Source organism: Schistocerca piceifrons, chromosome 7 (assembly GCF_021461385.2).
Source record: "Schistocerca piceifrons isolate TAMUIC-IGC-003096 chromosome 7, iqSchPice1.1, whole genome shotgun sequence".
NCBI classification, from domain to species: domain Eukaryota; kingdom Metazoa; phylum Arthropoda; class Insecta; order Orthoptera; family Acrididae; genus Schistocerca; species Schistocerca piceifrons.
In genome coordinates this window covers 16,523,538-16,540,040 of record NC_060144.1, presented here as the reverse complement: position 1 = coordinate 16,540,040, position 16,503 = coordinate 16,523,538, and the positions used below count along the sequence as shown (strand labels likewise).

Here is a 16,503-nt window from a genome sequence, read left to right as displayed (position 1 = left end):
GATGGTGAAATTTCACTGCATGAACAGCGAAAGTGTGGTAAACAATAAAATTTTATTTTATTTTGTGACGTGTGTCTGCGAGAAAAAGTTTCAAGAAGGATTGAAACGATGCTTCAAGTTCGTTGAAAGTAGCTAAGTGACATTCTCAAATACTGGAAGAATATAATCTGGGGATATTGCGCGCTTTGAAGAACAGTGGCTGAAGACATATACAGTTTATGACTTTAATATTAGACTTACTGCGTTTCGCCTTTAACGTTAAGATGATTGATCAGTAGATTATGACAACATTTTAAGTCTTTCACTTCAGTCAGTAGTTATATGAAATAACGAAAATCAAAATTTTTTTTTGTTGGCCCTGGAAGCCATCAGATAGAACCTGCAACTGAGACTGGGTGATTGTTTCAGTCGTCTGCCAACACAATAAAAATCATCAGCACTGGCGGCAGAATACTTCCGGCATAAGAAGCCGCCCTCAGAATGATAGAGGCTCAGGGTACTCTCTTGTCCTAGGGGTGAGAAACTGCCCCTAAAGCCGGAGGAATCAGCAGTGATCAACGGCATGAGGATGCAGAAGGCAAGGGAAACCACCTCATTGAAGACATATCTACAGGACATGAGGCCCGCAGTTGGGAAAGTGTCATGATGATCCCTCTATTGGCAAAAAATTCCGAAATAGTCCACGATTCGTATCTCCGGGAGGGGACTGCCAAGGAGGAGGTGATCATGAGAAAAAGACTGGATAACCAAAGGGAAATTCTAAGGCTCAATATACATATAGTGGGCGTCAGTGAAGTGAAATGGAAAGAAGGCAAGGAGATCTGATCAGATGAGTATAGGTCAATATCAATAGCAGCAGAAAATGGTATAACGGGAGTAGAATTCGTTATGAATAGGAAGGTAGACCAGAGAGTGAGTTATTGTGAAGAGTTCAGTGATAGGTTTATACTCTTCAGCATCGGCAACAAACCAACACGTACAGTCACAGTTCAGGTATACATTCCGACGTCGCAGACAAGAAGTATGTGAGGATATTGAAAGAGTAATACAGTACGTAAAGGGGGATGAAAATGTAACAGTCATTGGGTTGTAGGGGAAGGTGTAGAAGAAAAAGTTACAGGAGAAAACGGGCTTGGAACAAGGAATGAGAGAGGAGAAAACCATTTAAGTTCAAAACCAGTTGAGTTCTGTAATAAATTTCAACTAGTAATACCGAGTACTCTGTTCAAGAATCACAAGAGGAGATGGTATATTGGAAAAGGCCGGGTGATCCGGGAAGATTTCAGTTAGATTACATCATGGTCAGGCAGAGATTCCGAAATCAGATACTGGATTGTAAGACGTACCCAGAAACAGATATAGTCACATCACAATTCAGCAGTTTTGAACAGTAGAGTGAAATTTAAGATAGTCAGGAAGAATGAATACACAAAATTATGGGATGCACAAGTACTAAGGGATGGAGAATACGCTTGAAGTTCTCTGAGGCAATAGATACTGAGTTAAGGAATAGCTCAGTATGCAGTTCAGTTGAAGAGGAATGGACATATTCAAAAAGATCAATCACCGAAGCTGCGAAGAAAAACATAGGTACAAAAAAAGGTAACTGCGGAGAGACCATTGATAACAGAAGAAATACTTCAGTTGATCGGTGAAAGAAGAAAGCACAAAAATGTTCAGGGAAATTCTGGAATGCAGAAACACAAATCGCTTAGGAATGAAATTAAATAGGAAGTGCAGGGAAGCTAAGGCGAAAGGGCTGCATGAAAAAAAATGTGAAGAAATCTTAAAAACAACGATTGTCGGAAGAACTGACTCAGCACATACAAAAGTCAAAAGAAGCTTCTGTGAAATTAAAAGCAAGGATGATGACATTGTTACATGCAGAGGGGAGAGCAGATACATAAGTGGAAAGAGTACACTGAAGGCCTGTATGAGGGGAAAGACTTGTCTGATGACGTGATAGATGAAGAAACAGGAGTTGATATAGAAGAGATACAGGATCCGGTATCGGAATCAGAATTTAAAAGAACTTTGGAAGACTTAAGATCAAATAAGGCATAAGAGATAGGTAATATTTGATCAGAGTTACTAAAATCATTGGTGGAAATGGCATCAAAACGACTATTCATATTGATGTGTAGAATGTATGAGTCTGGCGATATACCATGTGATTTTCTGAAAAACATCCACACAATGCCGAAGACTGCAAGAGCCGGCAAGAGCGAGAATTTTCGCACAATCTGCTTAACAGCTGATGCATCCATGTTGCTGACAAGAATAATATACAGACGAATGGAAAAGAAAATTGAGGATCTGTTAGACGACAATGAGTTTGGACTTAGGAAAGGTAAAGGCACCAGAGAAGCAATTATAACGCTGTAGTTGATAATAGAAGCACGACTAAAGAGTAATCAAGACACATTCTTAGGATTTGTCGACCTGGAAAAAGCGTTGGACAATTTCAAATGGTGCAACATGTTCCAAATTCTGAGAAAAATAGGGGTAAACTATAACCAAAGACGTGTAATATGCAATATGTACAAGAGCCAAGGGGCAAAAATAAGAGTGGATGACCAAAAACGAAGTGCTCGGATCAAAACGGGTGTAAGATAGGGAAGTACTCTTTCGACTTTACTGTTCAACTTATACAACGAAGAAGCAATGACAGAAATAAAAGAAAGGTCCGGAGTGGAATTAAAATTAAAGGTGATACGATTCGCTGATGGCATTGCTATCTTCAGTTAAAGTCAAGAAAATTACGGGATCTGCCGAATGGAATGAACAATCTAATGAGTACTGAATATGGATTGATAGTAAACCGAAGAAAGACGTCAGTCGTGAGAAGTAGCAGAAATGAGAAAAGCGAGAAACTTATCACCAGGATTGATGGTTACGAAGTAGATGAAATTAAGTAATTCTGCTATCTAGGCAGCAAAATAACCAATGATAGACAGAGGAAGGAGGATATCAAAAGCAGACTAGCAATGACAAAAAGAGCATTCCTGGCCAAGAGAAGTCTACTAGTATCAGACATTGGCCTTAATTTGAGGAAGAAATGTCTGAGAATGTACGTTTGGAGCACAGCGTTGTATGGTAGTGAAACATGGACTGTGGGGAAAACCGAAACAGAAGGGAATCGAAGTATTTGAGATGGAGAGGAAAGGAATATGTGGAAAACACTGACAAGAAGAAGGGACAGCATAGCAGGACATCTGTTAAGACGTCACGAAATAACTTCCCTGGTACCAGAGGGAGCTGTAGAGGGAAAATCTGTAGAGGAAGACAGACGTTGGAATACATCCAGCAAATAATTGAGGACGTAGGTTGCATGCCCTACTCTGAGATGAACAAGTTGGCGCAGGAGAGGAATTCGTGGCGGGCTGAAGACTGATGACTCGGAAGGAAAACAAAACGAACATAGATGCGAGTGCGGAATTGCGTCAAACAGGTGACTGAAAGGCCACAGAGGTAGCGTTGTAAGTACAGTTGTCAGAGTAATATTTTGTTTTCAGGACTTTTCAATGCTGTTTGCTGCTGTCACAATCCGATAAATCTAGGTGTGCCTTATCTTTGTTGGATCTGCTCCGAGGGAGGCATTTCTCTGGTAACTGAGGTCCGTTGCCACGGTAACTGAAATAAAAGCCGGCGCACGTCAGAGGCAGCAAAGCCGCCGCCGTCCTCAGGTGAGGCGCCCGCGTCCCTCCGCCCCCCCCCCCACCCCCACCCCCACCCCCACTCCCCTGGTCTCTCGTGCCTCCGCCGGCTGAGTGGCTGGTCGGCGCTCGGACCGGGGGAAGCCACAGGGGGCTGGCCGGGGCAAGAAATCGGCTTTGAGGGCCGACCGGCTGCAAAGCTCTTTAGTGGCGGCGAGTAATGGCCCGCGACGCCCAGCGTGCAGATACAATTACTGTCCGCTGTGTGCTCGCTGGCTGTCTGGACATCACCGCCACCACCTCCAACTCGCACAATAAGCGCCCACCCCCACTTCACTCTCTCCCCACTGCTATTGGCCCCCCTCTGTCACTGCAGTGTCGGCTGCTCTTCCCACTGCTGGACGTCACAACATAGTGGTGAAGCGATCCGTGTCCCAGGCTACAGCTGATTCTGCTCACTGTGCGTGCCAGTATTGGGCAACCCCGGAACTATCCCATTTGCTTATGGTGTAATAACAGTATGACTCGCCCCAGTACGAGTATCTCTTCATTTTATTCTCGTCATTCACACACGAGATTACGAAGAGTATTTGTAAAGTTTCAGTTACCACTTCAAAAAGTTACATTTACTTAATCAATTTTGTTTCGTTTCCTGGTGAAACTTTGGTTTAGCAGCAGCGTTAGCCTGACGTTGGGAAGTGACTGGGGATTCTGGGGCGCCAAAACATTTACCTATGCGCAGATCTCTTCCACTGGATTACAGTTACCAATATCAAGAAAAACAGCTCCGAAAGTTTCGCATCGAAATGAGCACTGTAATCACAAAAACGTTTCGCGGTTGCCTTGTAATTAAATTCCTCGGCTCATGTGGGCACAAGTCTTGTGTGACAGAGCACACACTTCCGTAACACAGTTAACAGTAGAATTAAAACGCAGTTCCAAGTTACAATACAAAAAAGCCTTGCTACAAGTGAACACTGGCTTAAACTCCTCTAACTCTCAAAAAAACAGAAACAAAAATAAAACAATCCACACGTTGATTGAGCGGGAAACCAGACTCATGAAATAACATACACAACATTGCCAGGCGGCATTTTCAGGTAATTCAGTGTTGAAACAGCAGAAGAGAAGGCTGTCTGTAGGCTACGGTTACCTTAATTTAATACAAAGTCATAAAATTAGTGGCTGTTTTTTGAAGGAAAAAGAATAACCGGTGTAACAAAAAATGTTACGTTCGAGGGTGTAAACTGTTTTAAAGTAGTAACGTATTTAATTCTTTAAAATCACAGATGCAGACTGCAGGAAGTGAAACGTCATATTTTGAACTGAAATTCCTAAATATGATGTAGCTCATACAAAATATCATAATAGTCATATTGTTGTGTGCACTAAAGGCAGAATGCTGATTTCATTTTTAAGAGATAAAGAACACACAAAACGATACATACATATGACGGGCATGTTTCTGTGGGTGACATTTTTAGGACATTTAGGAAATGAGACATACGTCAGAGTGAACTACAGAAATTTCTTTGTTTGTTTTTCCTATTTTTCATTCTATGAAGTCAAACAGCAATGGGCAGGAACTGTTTACCCATATACTTCACGTATTGGCACTAATACAAAAGTAAGAAAAACTCAAAAGAGACATGAACAATAACAGGACCGTTAAAGACAAAGATTCGTCGGTTGATATTTCCAACCCCAGTAGCAACATGAGGAATTGGATATTTCCCTATCACACCGCTCTTATTAATAAAAGAAACGGCTTTTTCATTTAATTGAAAAGCTTCCTGTCCTTGTCCACAGATACAACTGCTACGTCATTTTTCAGTACATTTGTATGGTGCAAACAAAACGGTATGAAGTCCTCTTTTTTTCCACAACTTTCAGCCATGATATATTCTCCTTCACCTACTCTGCTAGGTATGTCATTACAATAGGATCTGGTATGAATTCTCCAAAGGGATCGACATCGTCCGTGCTGTCGTCATTCATCAAAGATACGTCGGAATCCGTGTACTTGTCACAGATTTGGTCAGAGGCACAGCTTTCTGACTCTCGTCCTTTTTTGCGCATCCTTTTTGTTTGAAGGCTTTTGTTTTTCTGAAATGAGTACTGTTGGAGACGCGGTCTCCCGCGATTGTGTTGCTTAGGGCGGCAATCCGTGGTACACTGCTGTGTGGCTGGTGATTGGGCAGCAGGCGACTGTTTTTTGTGGTTTTAGGGCGCAAAACTTCTATGGTCATTAGCGCCCAAGCAGGCGACTGTGTGTCACTATTAGGAGTCAACAGTAATTATATCATTTTGGAATGGAGCGTATCATATTTAAGGATTATAATTATCTCCATAAAATAAATGTGATAATAATGACTAATTCTGCATATAGACCACAATGTTCTGTGTATGCACAGATAATATGCTTAGACAATATTTTCATAACTGTGGCAAACGTTTTAGAGCTGTGCGCTCTTTTTGTTTTCAGTCTGAAAGTTCTGTTTGTCAAGTTCTTTTACTTCCAAAGTGAAGTTTCTAAAGGAAAAATTATACCGAAACAATGGCAGCATAACTAACTGTAGGGGCATTTTGATAGGTATAGTTTTTTATGAATAGAATACATTTAAACTGTCATTTAACTAGTACTGAAGCTTATTACTTTCACCTCACACTATTCCGATACTTCATACTACACACATCAAAAAAAAATTTGCATCACATCGGTTCCCAGAACTCCTGAAGATAGACTTTGACTGTGGATATTGTATCGAAGATATAGACCGTTTGACTTTTCAGAGATGTCACTAAACCCGACCCAAGATGTAAACAACCTTGCATGAGCAGCGCCTATGAGACGGAGGGAGTACAATAGCCGGTCAGTTCCAGTCATTCCACCAGGAAGGAGGTACACGGCTTGTGTTGTTTGTAGTTCAACCATGCCTAGACTGTCAATACCGCGGTTCGATCGCGTCCGCATTGTTACTTTGTGCCAGGAAGGGCTCTCGACAAGGGAAGTGTCCAGTCGTCTCGGAATGAACCAAAGCAATGTTGTTCTGACTTGGAGGAGATACAGAGAGACAGGAACTGTCGATGACATGCCTCGCTCAGGCCGCCCAAGGGTTACTACTGCAGTGGATGACGGCTACCTACGGATTATGGCTCGGAAGAACCCCGACAGCAACGTCACCATGTTGAATAATGCTGTTCGTGCAGCCATAGGACGTCGTGTTACGCCTCAAACTGTGCGCAATAGGGCCGCATGATACGCAACTTCACTCCCGACGACCATGGCGAGGCCCATCTTTGCAACCACGACACCATGCAACGCGGTACCGATGGGCCCAACAACATGCCGAATGGACCACTCAGGATTGGCATCACGCCGATGGGTGTTGCATATGTCTGCAACCAGGAAATCGTCCGAGACGTGTTTGGAGGCAACCCGGTCAGGCTGAACGCTTTAGAAACACTGTCCAGCGAGTGCAGCAAGATTGAGGTTCCTTGCTGTTTTGGGGTGGCATTATGTGGGGCCGACGTACGCCTCTGGTCGCCATGGAAAGCGCCGTAACGGCTGTACAGTACGTGAATGCCATATCGGCAGCGTATTGGCGAGGCATTCGTCTTCATGGACGATAATTCGTGTCTCTATCGGGCACATCCTGTGAATGACTTCCTTCAGGATAACGACATCGCTCGACTAAAGTGGCCAGCATGTTTTCCAGACATGAACTCTATCGAACGTGCCTGGGATAGAGTAGGACTATCTGGACCAACAGTGCCTTGATGAACTTGTGGATAGAATACCACGACGAATACAGCCATGCATCAATGCAAGAGGACGTGCTACTGGGTATCAGAGGTACTGGTATGTACAGCACTCTGGACCACCACCTCTGTAGGTCTTACTGTATAGTGGTACAACATGCAATGTGTGGTTTTCATGAGCAATAAAAATGGCGGAAAAGATACTGATGTTGATCTCTGTTCCAGTTTCCTGCTCAGGTTCCGGAACTCTCGCAACCGAGGTGATGCAAAACATTTTTTTATGTGTGTATATCTCAAGACCCACGTTTTTCTTGTGGTTGGAATATTTGTGAGTTACTGATTATATTTGCATTTGATCCTTGTAATTCCTGTATTTCGCCTTGTTTTGTAAGTCAGTCGTTTCGTTTTAAAGAACTGCATAACATGACACAACACACAGTCTCATACTCAGCGAATGAGCAAAAGGGAGCGTATGCAGGAATCATGCACCGCCGCTCATGACAAGGTTCTACTGAAGGTGGTTTACCGTTGTCTTATCCCGACTTGTTATGAAGAGTGAAGTGTGTATCTTTGTTGTGTGGACGACTACTGTGAGAACTTGTAGAGTGTGGTATTGGGTTAGTGTTGTTGTGGGTGAGAGTGAAACACAGTGCCGGCACATAAGCTACTGATCTTGATCAGCGCGGAAGGGGCTGCCGAGCTTAACGTTCCCATCCGCTGGACGGGTCGTCATCAATTCTGCGTTTAATAAATCTTTCACGCTGGAGAATCGTGTATACGTATCGTCGTTTGATTATCGCACAGAGTTCCGTGTGGAAGACATAGTAGTAAGCATCCCTCGAGTAGAGAAACAATTGAAAGAGTTACATAATTCTCGAGATCCGGATAAAATCTCAGTTGAGTTTTACAAAAAATTCTCTACGTCATTGTCCCCTTACTTAGTTTGCATTTACCGCGAATTCTCGACCAGCGTAAAGTGCCAAGCGACTGAAAAAAAATGCGCAGATGACTCCTGTATATGAAAAGAATAAAAGAACGGACCCGCCATAGTACAAACCAATGTCCTTAACATCGATTTGCTGCAGAATTCTAGAGCATTTTCTGAGTTATAATATAAAACATATCGTAAAGAGCGAAAACCTCATGTCCACAAACCAGTGTGGCTTTAGAAAGCATCGCTCGTGCGAAACGCAGCTTGCTCTTTTCTCGCACGGTATACTGCAGACTCTGGATGAAGGGCAGGAGGCAGATTCCATATTTCTAAATTTCCGAAAAGCATTCGACACGGTATACCACTGTAGACTGTTAACAAAGATACATACACACGGAACAGCTCCCAGATACGTGAGTGGCTCGAAGACTTCATAAGTGATAGAACCCGGTATGTTGTTCATTGGAGACAGGTGTAACATTAGGAGTGCCCCAGGCAAGTGTGATAGGACAGTTGCTATTTTCTATATGCGTGAATGATCTGGCAGACAGGGTGGGCAGCAACCTGCGGTTGTTCGCTGATGATGCTGTGGCGTACAGGAAAGTGTCAAAAGTTAGTGATTGTAGGTTCATTCAAGACAACTTAGACAAAATTTCTAGTTGGTGTGATGAATGGCAGCTGGCTCTTATTTTAGAAAAATGTAACTTAATGCGAATGGGTAGGAAAAACGAACCCATAATGTTCTGATACAGCATTTGCAGTGACCTGTTTGACACAGTCACGTTGTTTAAATGTCTGGGCGTAACGTCGCGAAGCGATATGAAATGGAACGAGCATACGAGGATTGTGATAGGGAGAATTTTAGGAAAGTGTAGTTCATCTGCAAAGGAGACCGCATACAGGACGCTAGTGCGATCTCTTCTTGAGTACTGCTCGAGTGTTTGGGATCCGTACCAGATCGGATTGAAAGAAGACATCGAAGCAATTCAGAGGCATATTGCTAGATTTGTTACCGGTAGGTTCGATCAGCATGCAAGTGTTACGGATATACTTCGGGAGCTCAAATTAGGAATTCCTGGAGGGAAGTCGACGTTCATTTCGAAGAACACTACTGGGAATAGAGAATCGGCCTTTGAAGCTGACTGCAGAATGATCCTTTTGCCGCCAACATACATTTCCCGTACGGACCACGAAAACAAGATACGAGAAATTAGAGCCCATACGGAGTCGTTTTTCAATCGCTCTGTCTGCGAGTGGTACAGGAATGGAGACGACTAGTTGTGGTACAGGACACTATCCTCGACGCACTGTACGATGACTTGCGGAGTATGTATGTAGATGTAGATGTGGAACAGGTCCACATGCCCTCACTTGGTGAGACACAGCAGAGCAGGCTTGGAATTTAAGCCATGACGCTGGCGCAAAGATGGTTTGGGAATTCCACCACCACCTCAACCCCCCTTGCTGCCCAAATACTGGCAGTGAAAATTTCATCCACCACCAGATTTCAAACTGGCTTACGTCCGAGGCGAGTGGAAAAGTACAAGCCTGCGTTTGTGACCTCGGTTATGAAGGCATGTAATGAACTATATCAGAATACAAAGAAAGTCAAACAATGCGTTGCGATACTATCAATATCGATTCTTTTTCCCGATATTATTGAAGTATCAGCGTCAATTTAGATACTGGTGTCGATGCCAAATATTGTATCGAATATTGTTTTGGAATGTCCGTACGGAAAGACGGCCTCCGTTGTTGCGATGGGAGGAGTGACTCCTGCACCGGAGTGCCAGCTAGGTTTCTCTCGCATTCAAAATGGAATCAGCTTCGCCTCCATCCTTCTCAACAAGTCTGACGCCTTGTGCCTGTTTCATGAAAAGGGACGTATAAAGGGTTTGCAGATTACAGAAGCTCTAACAGAAGCGGTGATTGCGACTAAATTATGGAAGTTCAGTTGCGCCTATTCCGCAAAACAATAATCGTTATTGTTCGTGAAATACGTTTCAACATGTCTCTACATCTTCAGCTCTGTAAAATGCAATTACATTTTAAGCAATCATCATTGGAAAGAAAATTAACCATAATTTTTTTGTTCTATTGTGCTTATTAGTTCATTCCGTAGAGTGTTAAGCTCTGTAGGATCTTCTTTACGTTGTTGCCAACTGCAACAAACCTTCAACAAACATAATTTCATTTCAAATGCAAAGCTATATAAGAATATAAAGGAGATCATACAAAGACTAACATTGTAGAGATTAAGGTAATTGTTGTGGACTGGCAAGACAGCCAATCCACAATGACGGGTAGCCGAAAGGCACGCGTTTAAGCTCACGCAGGCTGTCGTGAGGTCTGGAACAGTTAAAGGAGTTGAGTCTAGTAAAAAAGGTACATAGCTGCTGGAATACTTAACTTTAATCCATAATTGGTGAACATCGGTCGGACGGTACATGCATCACAAGATAAATAGCAAATGATAATGGCGCCTTGCTAGGTCGTAGCAAATGACGTAGCTGAAGGCTATGCTAACTATCGTCTCGGCAAATGAGAACGTAATTTGTCAGTGAACCATTGCTAGTAAAGTCGGCTGTACAACTGGGGCGAGTGCTAGGACGTCTCTCTAGACCTGCCGTGTGGCGGCGCTCGGTCTGCAATCACTGATAGTGGCGACACGCGGGTCCTACGTATGCTAACGGACCGCGGCCGATTTAAAGGCTACCACCTAGCAAGTGTGGTGTCTGGCGGTGACACCACAGTAATAATCACAAAAGACATAAAAATATTGCGTTTAATTGCCGGCCGGAGTGGCCGAGCGGTTCTAGGCGCTACAGTCTGGAGCCGCGCGACCGCTACGGTCTCAGGTTCGAATCCTGCCTCGGGCATGGATGTGTGTGATGTCCTTAGGTTAGTTAGATTTAAGTAGTTCTAAGTTCTAGGGGACTGATGACCTTAGAAGTTGAGTCCCATAGTGCTCAGAGCCATTTGAACCATTGCGTTTAATTTTATTAGTATAATTGTTACCGATACTCAGAGCATGCTTGCACTTCACAGAACTGAATAAAAATAGCGACTGATGGTGGCACAAATCTATCGGAACGTGTCTGAGTAACAGTAAACATGACTTGTTTGCGTAATAGGCGAACATTAATTCTCATAAATACGTGAAGCATCGTTTAGGGATGGCTCAAATGGCTCTGAGCACTATGGGACTCAACATCTGAGGTCATCAGTCCCCTAGAACTTAGAACTACCTAAACCCAACTAACCTAAGGACATCGCACACATCCATGCCCGAGGCAGGATTCGAACCTGCGACCGTAGCGGTCGCGCGGCTCCAGACTGTAGCGCCTAGAACCGCTCGGCCACACTGGCCGGCAAAGTCGTTTAGGAATGCAAACGCTCTTGCGCTACTAACGCTTCCGCACCAGTGACATTCGGTAACGCGCAATGTACAGTGAAGGTAGCCAATTGGTGAAAACGATAGGTTTAATATCGCCCGTCACCAGAAAAAGGGGAGTTCCACTCGCTATGGACCTCCTTCGTATACCCAGTAGCGCTCCGTGAGCATGCGTTTTTGTTATTTCCGGACTGTTACATTATCAGCAACGTCCTTACAATAACTAAAATTCTCTTTCGGTAATAACGGAGGAGATTATAGAGATGTACGTCGATTGCACATGGTGGAAGGTAAGGCGCCACCACACAACGCAGTAGCCGCGTACAGCCAACACCATGGGTCTCGGCGCAACTAAGCTATCCATTTTGACAGTTCCATACCTCAGTACGTAAGAACGGAACCCTTATAGTATCACTTCGTTGTCTGACTGTTTCTCCGGAACGGTTAGAGGCAGCAAGTTGAAATTCATGTCACATACTACGCTCTACGATCCCCTGGTGTGGTGAAAATTTCGCAATCAAAATACGTGAGTTGTTTGTTACTTGCAAAGTCATGCATCAAAACCTTAGGCTACTTCCCGTTGACGTAGAATCATGAAATTAGGGTAGAAGCAATATTTCACAGTAAAAGTATTGGGAAAACGAGAAAATTGCTAATTTGTAATTATATCACATAAAATGTTTCTTGACATTACAAAGTTACATTGCGTTCGTTATCTGTCGAACATCTCAGGGCCTACTGTAGATTCCGATATCCTACAAAATAGCAATTGAAGTGTTCCATGTAATAATTCGAGGTCTGCGTAACAACCGTAGCACGTGGCCGGCTTCGTGTACCGTTTCCTTCTCTGGAGACGTCAAAAAATGTGTGTGAATTGATAAGGGACCAAACTGCTGAGGTAATTGGTTCCTAGACTTACACACTACGTAAACTAACTTTAACTTACGCTGAGGACAACACACACACTCATGCCTCAGGGAGGATTCGAACCTCCGGCGGGAGGAGCCGCAGCCGCGCGAACCGTGCCACGGCGACTGTAACCGCGCGGCTCTGGACACTTCCGTCAAATCTCATCAGTGATCGCAACAGGAACGAGTGCAAATGAACTCAACGCATCTCCAGTTGCCAGTTAGCATAGCATGTTAATATAACTAATAAAAAAATGAGAAATTACAATAGCGAATGCGAAATTACGCAAAAAATTTAAACTTAAAACTAAAAATTAACATTGTCGAGTGTCCTGGATTTCCTGGGAGCGATATCTTTCCCGTATCAGCATCGATAACAGACAAAGATCGTCGAGGTTCTCAATTACCGAGACCGATGAACTGTCTACGTACATAATTAAGTTCCTACGGAATCCTCAGTGCGCGATCCCTACTCACACTTACCAGGATTTTCTTGGTGCCAGCCGGCCGCTGTGGCCGAGCGGTTCTAGGCGCTTCAGTCCGGAACCGCGCTGCTGCTATGTTCGCAGGTTCGAATCCTGCTTCGGGCATGGATGCGTGTGATGTCCTTAGGTCAGTTAGGTTTCAGTATTTCTAAGTCTAGGGGCTGATGACCTCAGATGCTAAGTCCCATAGTGCTTAGAGCCATTTGAACCATTTTGGTGCCACCCGATTCCATGACACATCATTAATATTCGTAACAGACGTAGTAATTATAACCTCTAGTCCCACATTTACTCAATTCTGCAGCTTTTCCTAAAGGGCAAGTCGGAGTGAAGATGGCAGAAGGTATCACATACAAAAGAAAGATAGATCACGAGGTTGTGGGGCGCGTGTGCACTGGACTCGTACACTGCGATTCGATAACAGAGTGGAATCTTTTGTGCGCCACGTCGACGGCCATTGGGCCGTCACACGGGACTACAATGGCTGTCTAATTCCGATGGCCGCGCTACGATCGTTACGTTATGCGAATAGTGCTGATCAGTGGCAGGCGGCGAAGCGTCACCCGCCGCCAGGCGTGCCGTGTGGACCGTGCTGTGCGCCGGGCCGGCCTACCTTCACGCTTCAGGGGAAGCGTCACTAGCTGTAGTACCCCACTGCTCTAATGCGGCGCGCTTCTCAAAGCTTTACAAACCTGCGCAGCAGCGGTAGCGTCCCAGTCTCGTCATTTTCTTGTGTGTGTCTGTGTAATCTACCACGAAACAATTTTATCGCTTCAATGAATGTTGTTTTCTTCGGAAAGGAACAGTATTAGTAATGATTATCACTTTGGTGCATCGTTGACGAGGTATAATCTGGACTTAATAACGAATGACAGTTAGGAAAGCATTTATTTGCTAGCTACACCTGCAAGCTGCACTGTTTGTGTCTGAACACGGACAGTACCTGTGCACATTCTTCAATACGTTGCCGTGCCAGTCGTGGGCGGGACGGTGTTCTGTGGAGATATGAGCGCATTTATGTCCCAGCTAACTGAGTTCAGACATTGGCAACTTGTTAGTATACGTATGGTGGGTGATTTAGTAAGCAAGGGAGACGAAGTGTTTCTTGCTTCAAGAGGCACGCTATCGAAGATTTTTGCTGCATACAGAGAAAGCGGAAAAGCATCATCGAGTAATTCACAACGCAGACGAAAGTGTGTGTTGAGTGGTCGTGACGCACGGTCATTGAAGAGAATTTTGACGAAAACTAAGAGACGACAGCTGTAAAAGTCACTGCAGAACAATGTCGCACTCGGGACAGCACCGAACAAATAAGATGGGATATGCACGAACAAAGAATTTCAAGGCTAGCTGGACTTCCAAAGCCACTCGTCAGTGACACAAATGCCTGTTACAAGAGAATTTGGAGCCGGAGCTCTACAAAACTTGGACTGTGTATCAGTGAAAGGAAGTCATTTGGTCAGATGAATCTTGTTTTTCAAAGTTTTCAACTTCTGACCGAGTTTACGTCCGAAGAGTGAAACACGGCGAGAGTGCGGTGATGCTTTGCTGAAGCATATCGTCTTATCCATGGGCCCCATGGGTCGCTCGGCAAGGTCGAATTACTGCCAAGGATTACGTGGCGCCGCGCGGGGTTAGTCGAGCGGTCTGGGGCGCTGCAGTCATGGACTGTGCCGCTGATCCCGGCGGAGGTACGAGTCCTCCCTCGGGCATGGGTGTGTGTGTTTGTCAAATGGCTCTGAGCACTATGGGACTTAACATCTAAGGTCATCAGTCCCCTAGAACTTAGAACTATTTAAACCTAACTAACCTAAGGACATCACACACATCCATGCCCGAGGCAGGATTCGAACCTGCGACCGTAGCGGTCGCGCGGTTCCGGGCTGACGCGCCTAGAACCGCACGGCCATGTGTGTTTGTCATTAGGATAATTTAGGTTAAGTAGTGTGTAAGCTTATGGACTGAAGATCTTAGCAGTTAAGTCCCGTAAGATTTCACACACATTTGAACATTTTTGATTACGTGGCCATTGTTTCTTCCTCAATGGCGAAGCTGTGTTCCAAGACGGCACGGCGGATGTTCACGCACCGTGCATCATCCAGCACTGATTTTGTGAGCACGTGGTTGGATTTTCGCCTCTGCCTTGGCCACCACGATCACCATATCTCAGTATTGTTTAATCTTTATGGTGTGCTACGGAGTGAAGGATGTGTAACTGCTCTCCACCTCCACCATCGGTAACTGAGCCTGCCACTATTCTGCAGGAAGAATGGTATAACACACCCTTGAAAATTACACAGGACCTGCATTTATGTTTCGAGACTCCTGGATGCTGTTTTGAATTCCAGCTATTTTCCTACATCGCATTAGCCATGCTAATGTGTTATGTTCCTGATGTGTCCATGTGTGTGCCCACCCGCTGTATGTCTTTCCTTGATCTCCCAGAATAATTCTGCGTTCGTAATGCAATCTGGTATCCTTTTTCCGTCTGTCTCTGAGATCACTTAACCAGCCGTAATTTGTATAGAATTCCTGTCTCATAGGAAAACTACTTGACAATCTCATTATTTACTGCCGTATTCTGAAAATCATATCGATTTGGAGAAAGAAATATCAAAATGGTTCTCGAACCTATTTCAGTGTTGTATTTAACCTCGTATTTCCTTAGTAGCCACAAGTTTCCTTTTTCCAGTTCAATTGAGTAACTCCTCATTAGTTATTCAGTCGACTCATCTAATCTACAATGTACTCTTATAACAGTTATCTGTTTTCTGTACAAGTCGTAGACAACGTTTCTTTCGCTGTAGTTAATCCCTGAGACCGTCAGCAAAACGTTATCTCGTCACTTTCAACGGTACGTCTCTTTATTCGTTTGCTTGTTGGACGCTAAGGCAGGAGGCGATGCCACCAGCTGTGTGACGGCGCTGTGGCGGCCGGACCCAGATAAACTTGCGGCGCCGCCCGCCAGCTGCGCGCCTGCGAGGCGACGGCCCCGCGCGCCGCGCCTGCCATTTGGGTTGCATACATGACAGGCGACAGGAAATAACGCCCGGCGGTTTCATTATTGTGAGCCGACTGCGCTACTAGCCGTCTGGCGAACCGCGACTCGCCGCGGCCGGGCTGCGAGCCTGCCGACGTCTGCGCGACGGCTAGTAGGCGCCGCCTGCTTCTTCTCCTTTAGATCGCTGCGGAAATTGCTTCTCAAAATATTATAGCGGAGGAACGGGCGGCGGGGCCGTGAGGAGGAGGAGGAGGGGGAGGAGGCGGCGGTGGAGGCGCAGGAAATTTCGAGTGGCGGCGGCCGCGGCGGAGGAGGCGGCGGCAGCTCACAGGCGTTGCCGTGGCCGGCAGGCGGGCTTCTCAGTTG

At 44.9% G+C, this 16,503-nt stretch overlaps 1 protein-coding gene across 1 annotated transcript in view; it reads right to left on the bottom strand.

Moving 5' to 3' along the window:
- The window catches only part of LOC124805041 (mucin-19-like), a 173,415-nt gene that overhangs the window by 79,349 nt on the left and 77,563 nt on the right, over positions 1 to 16,503 (bottom strand). The window contains exon 5 of the mRNA XM_047265462.1: positions 3,734 to 3,962. Within this exon, the coding sequence (XP_047121418.1) occupies positions 3,734 to 3,962 (229 nt within the window). The remainder of the gene's footprint in view (positions 1 to 3,733; positions 3,963 to 16,503) is intronic.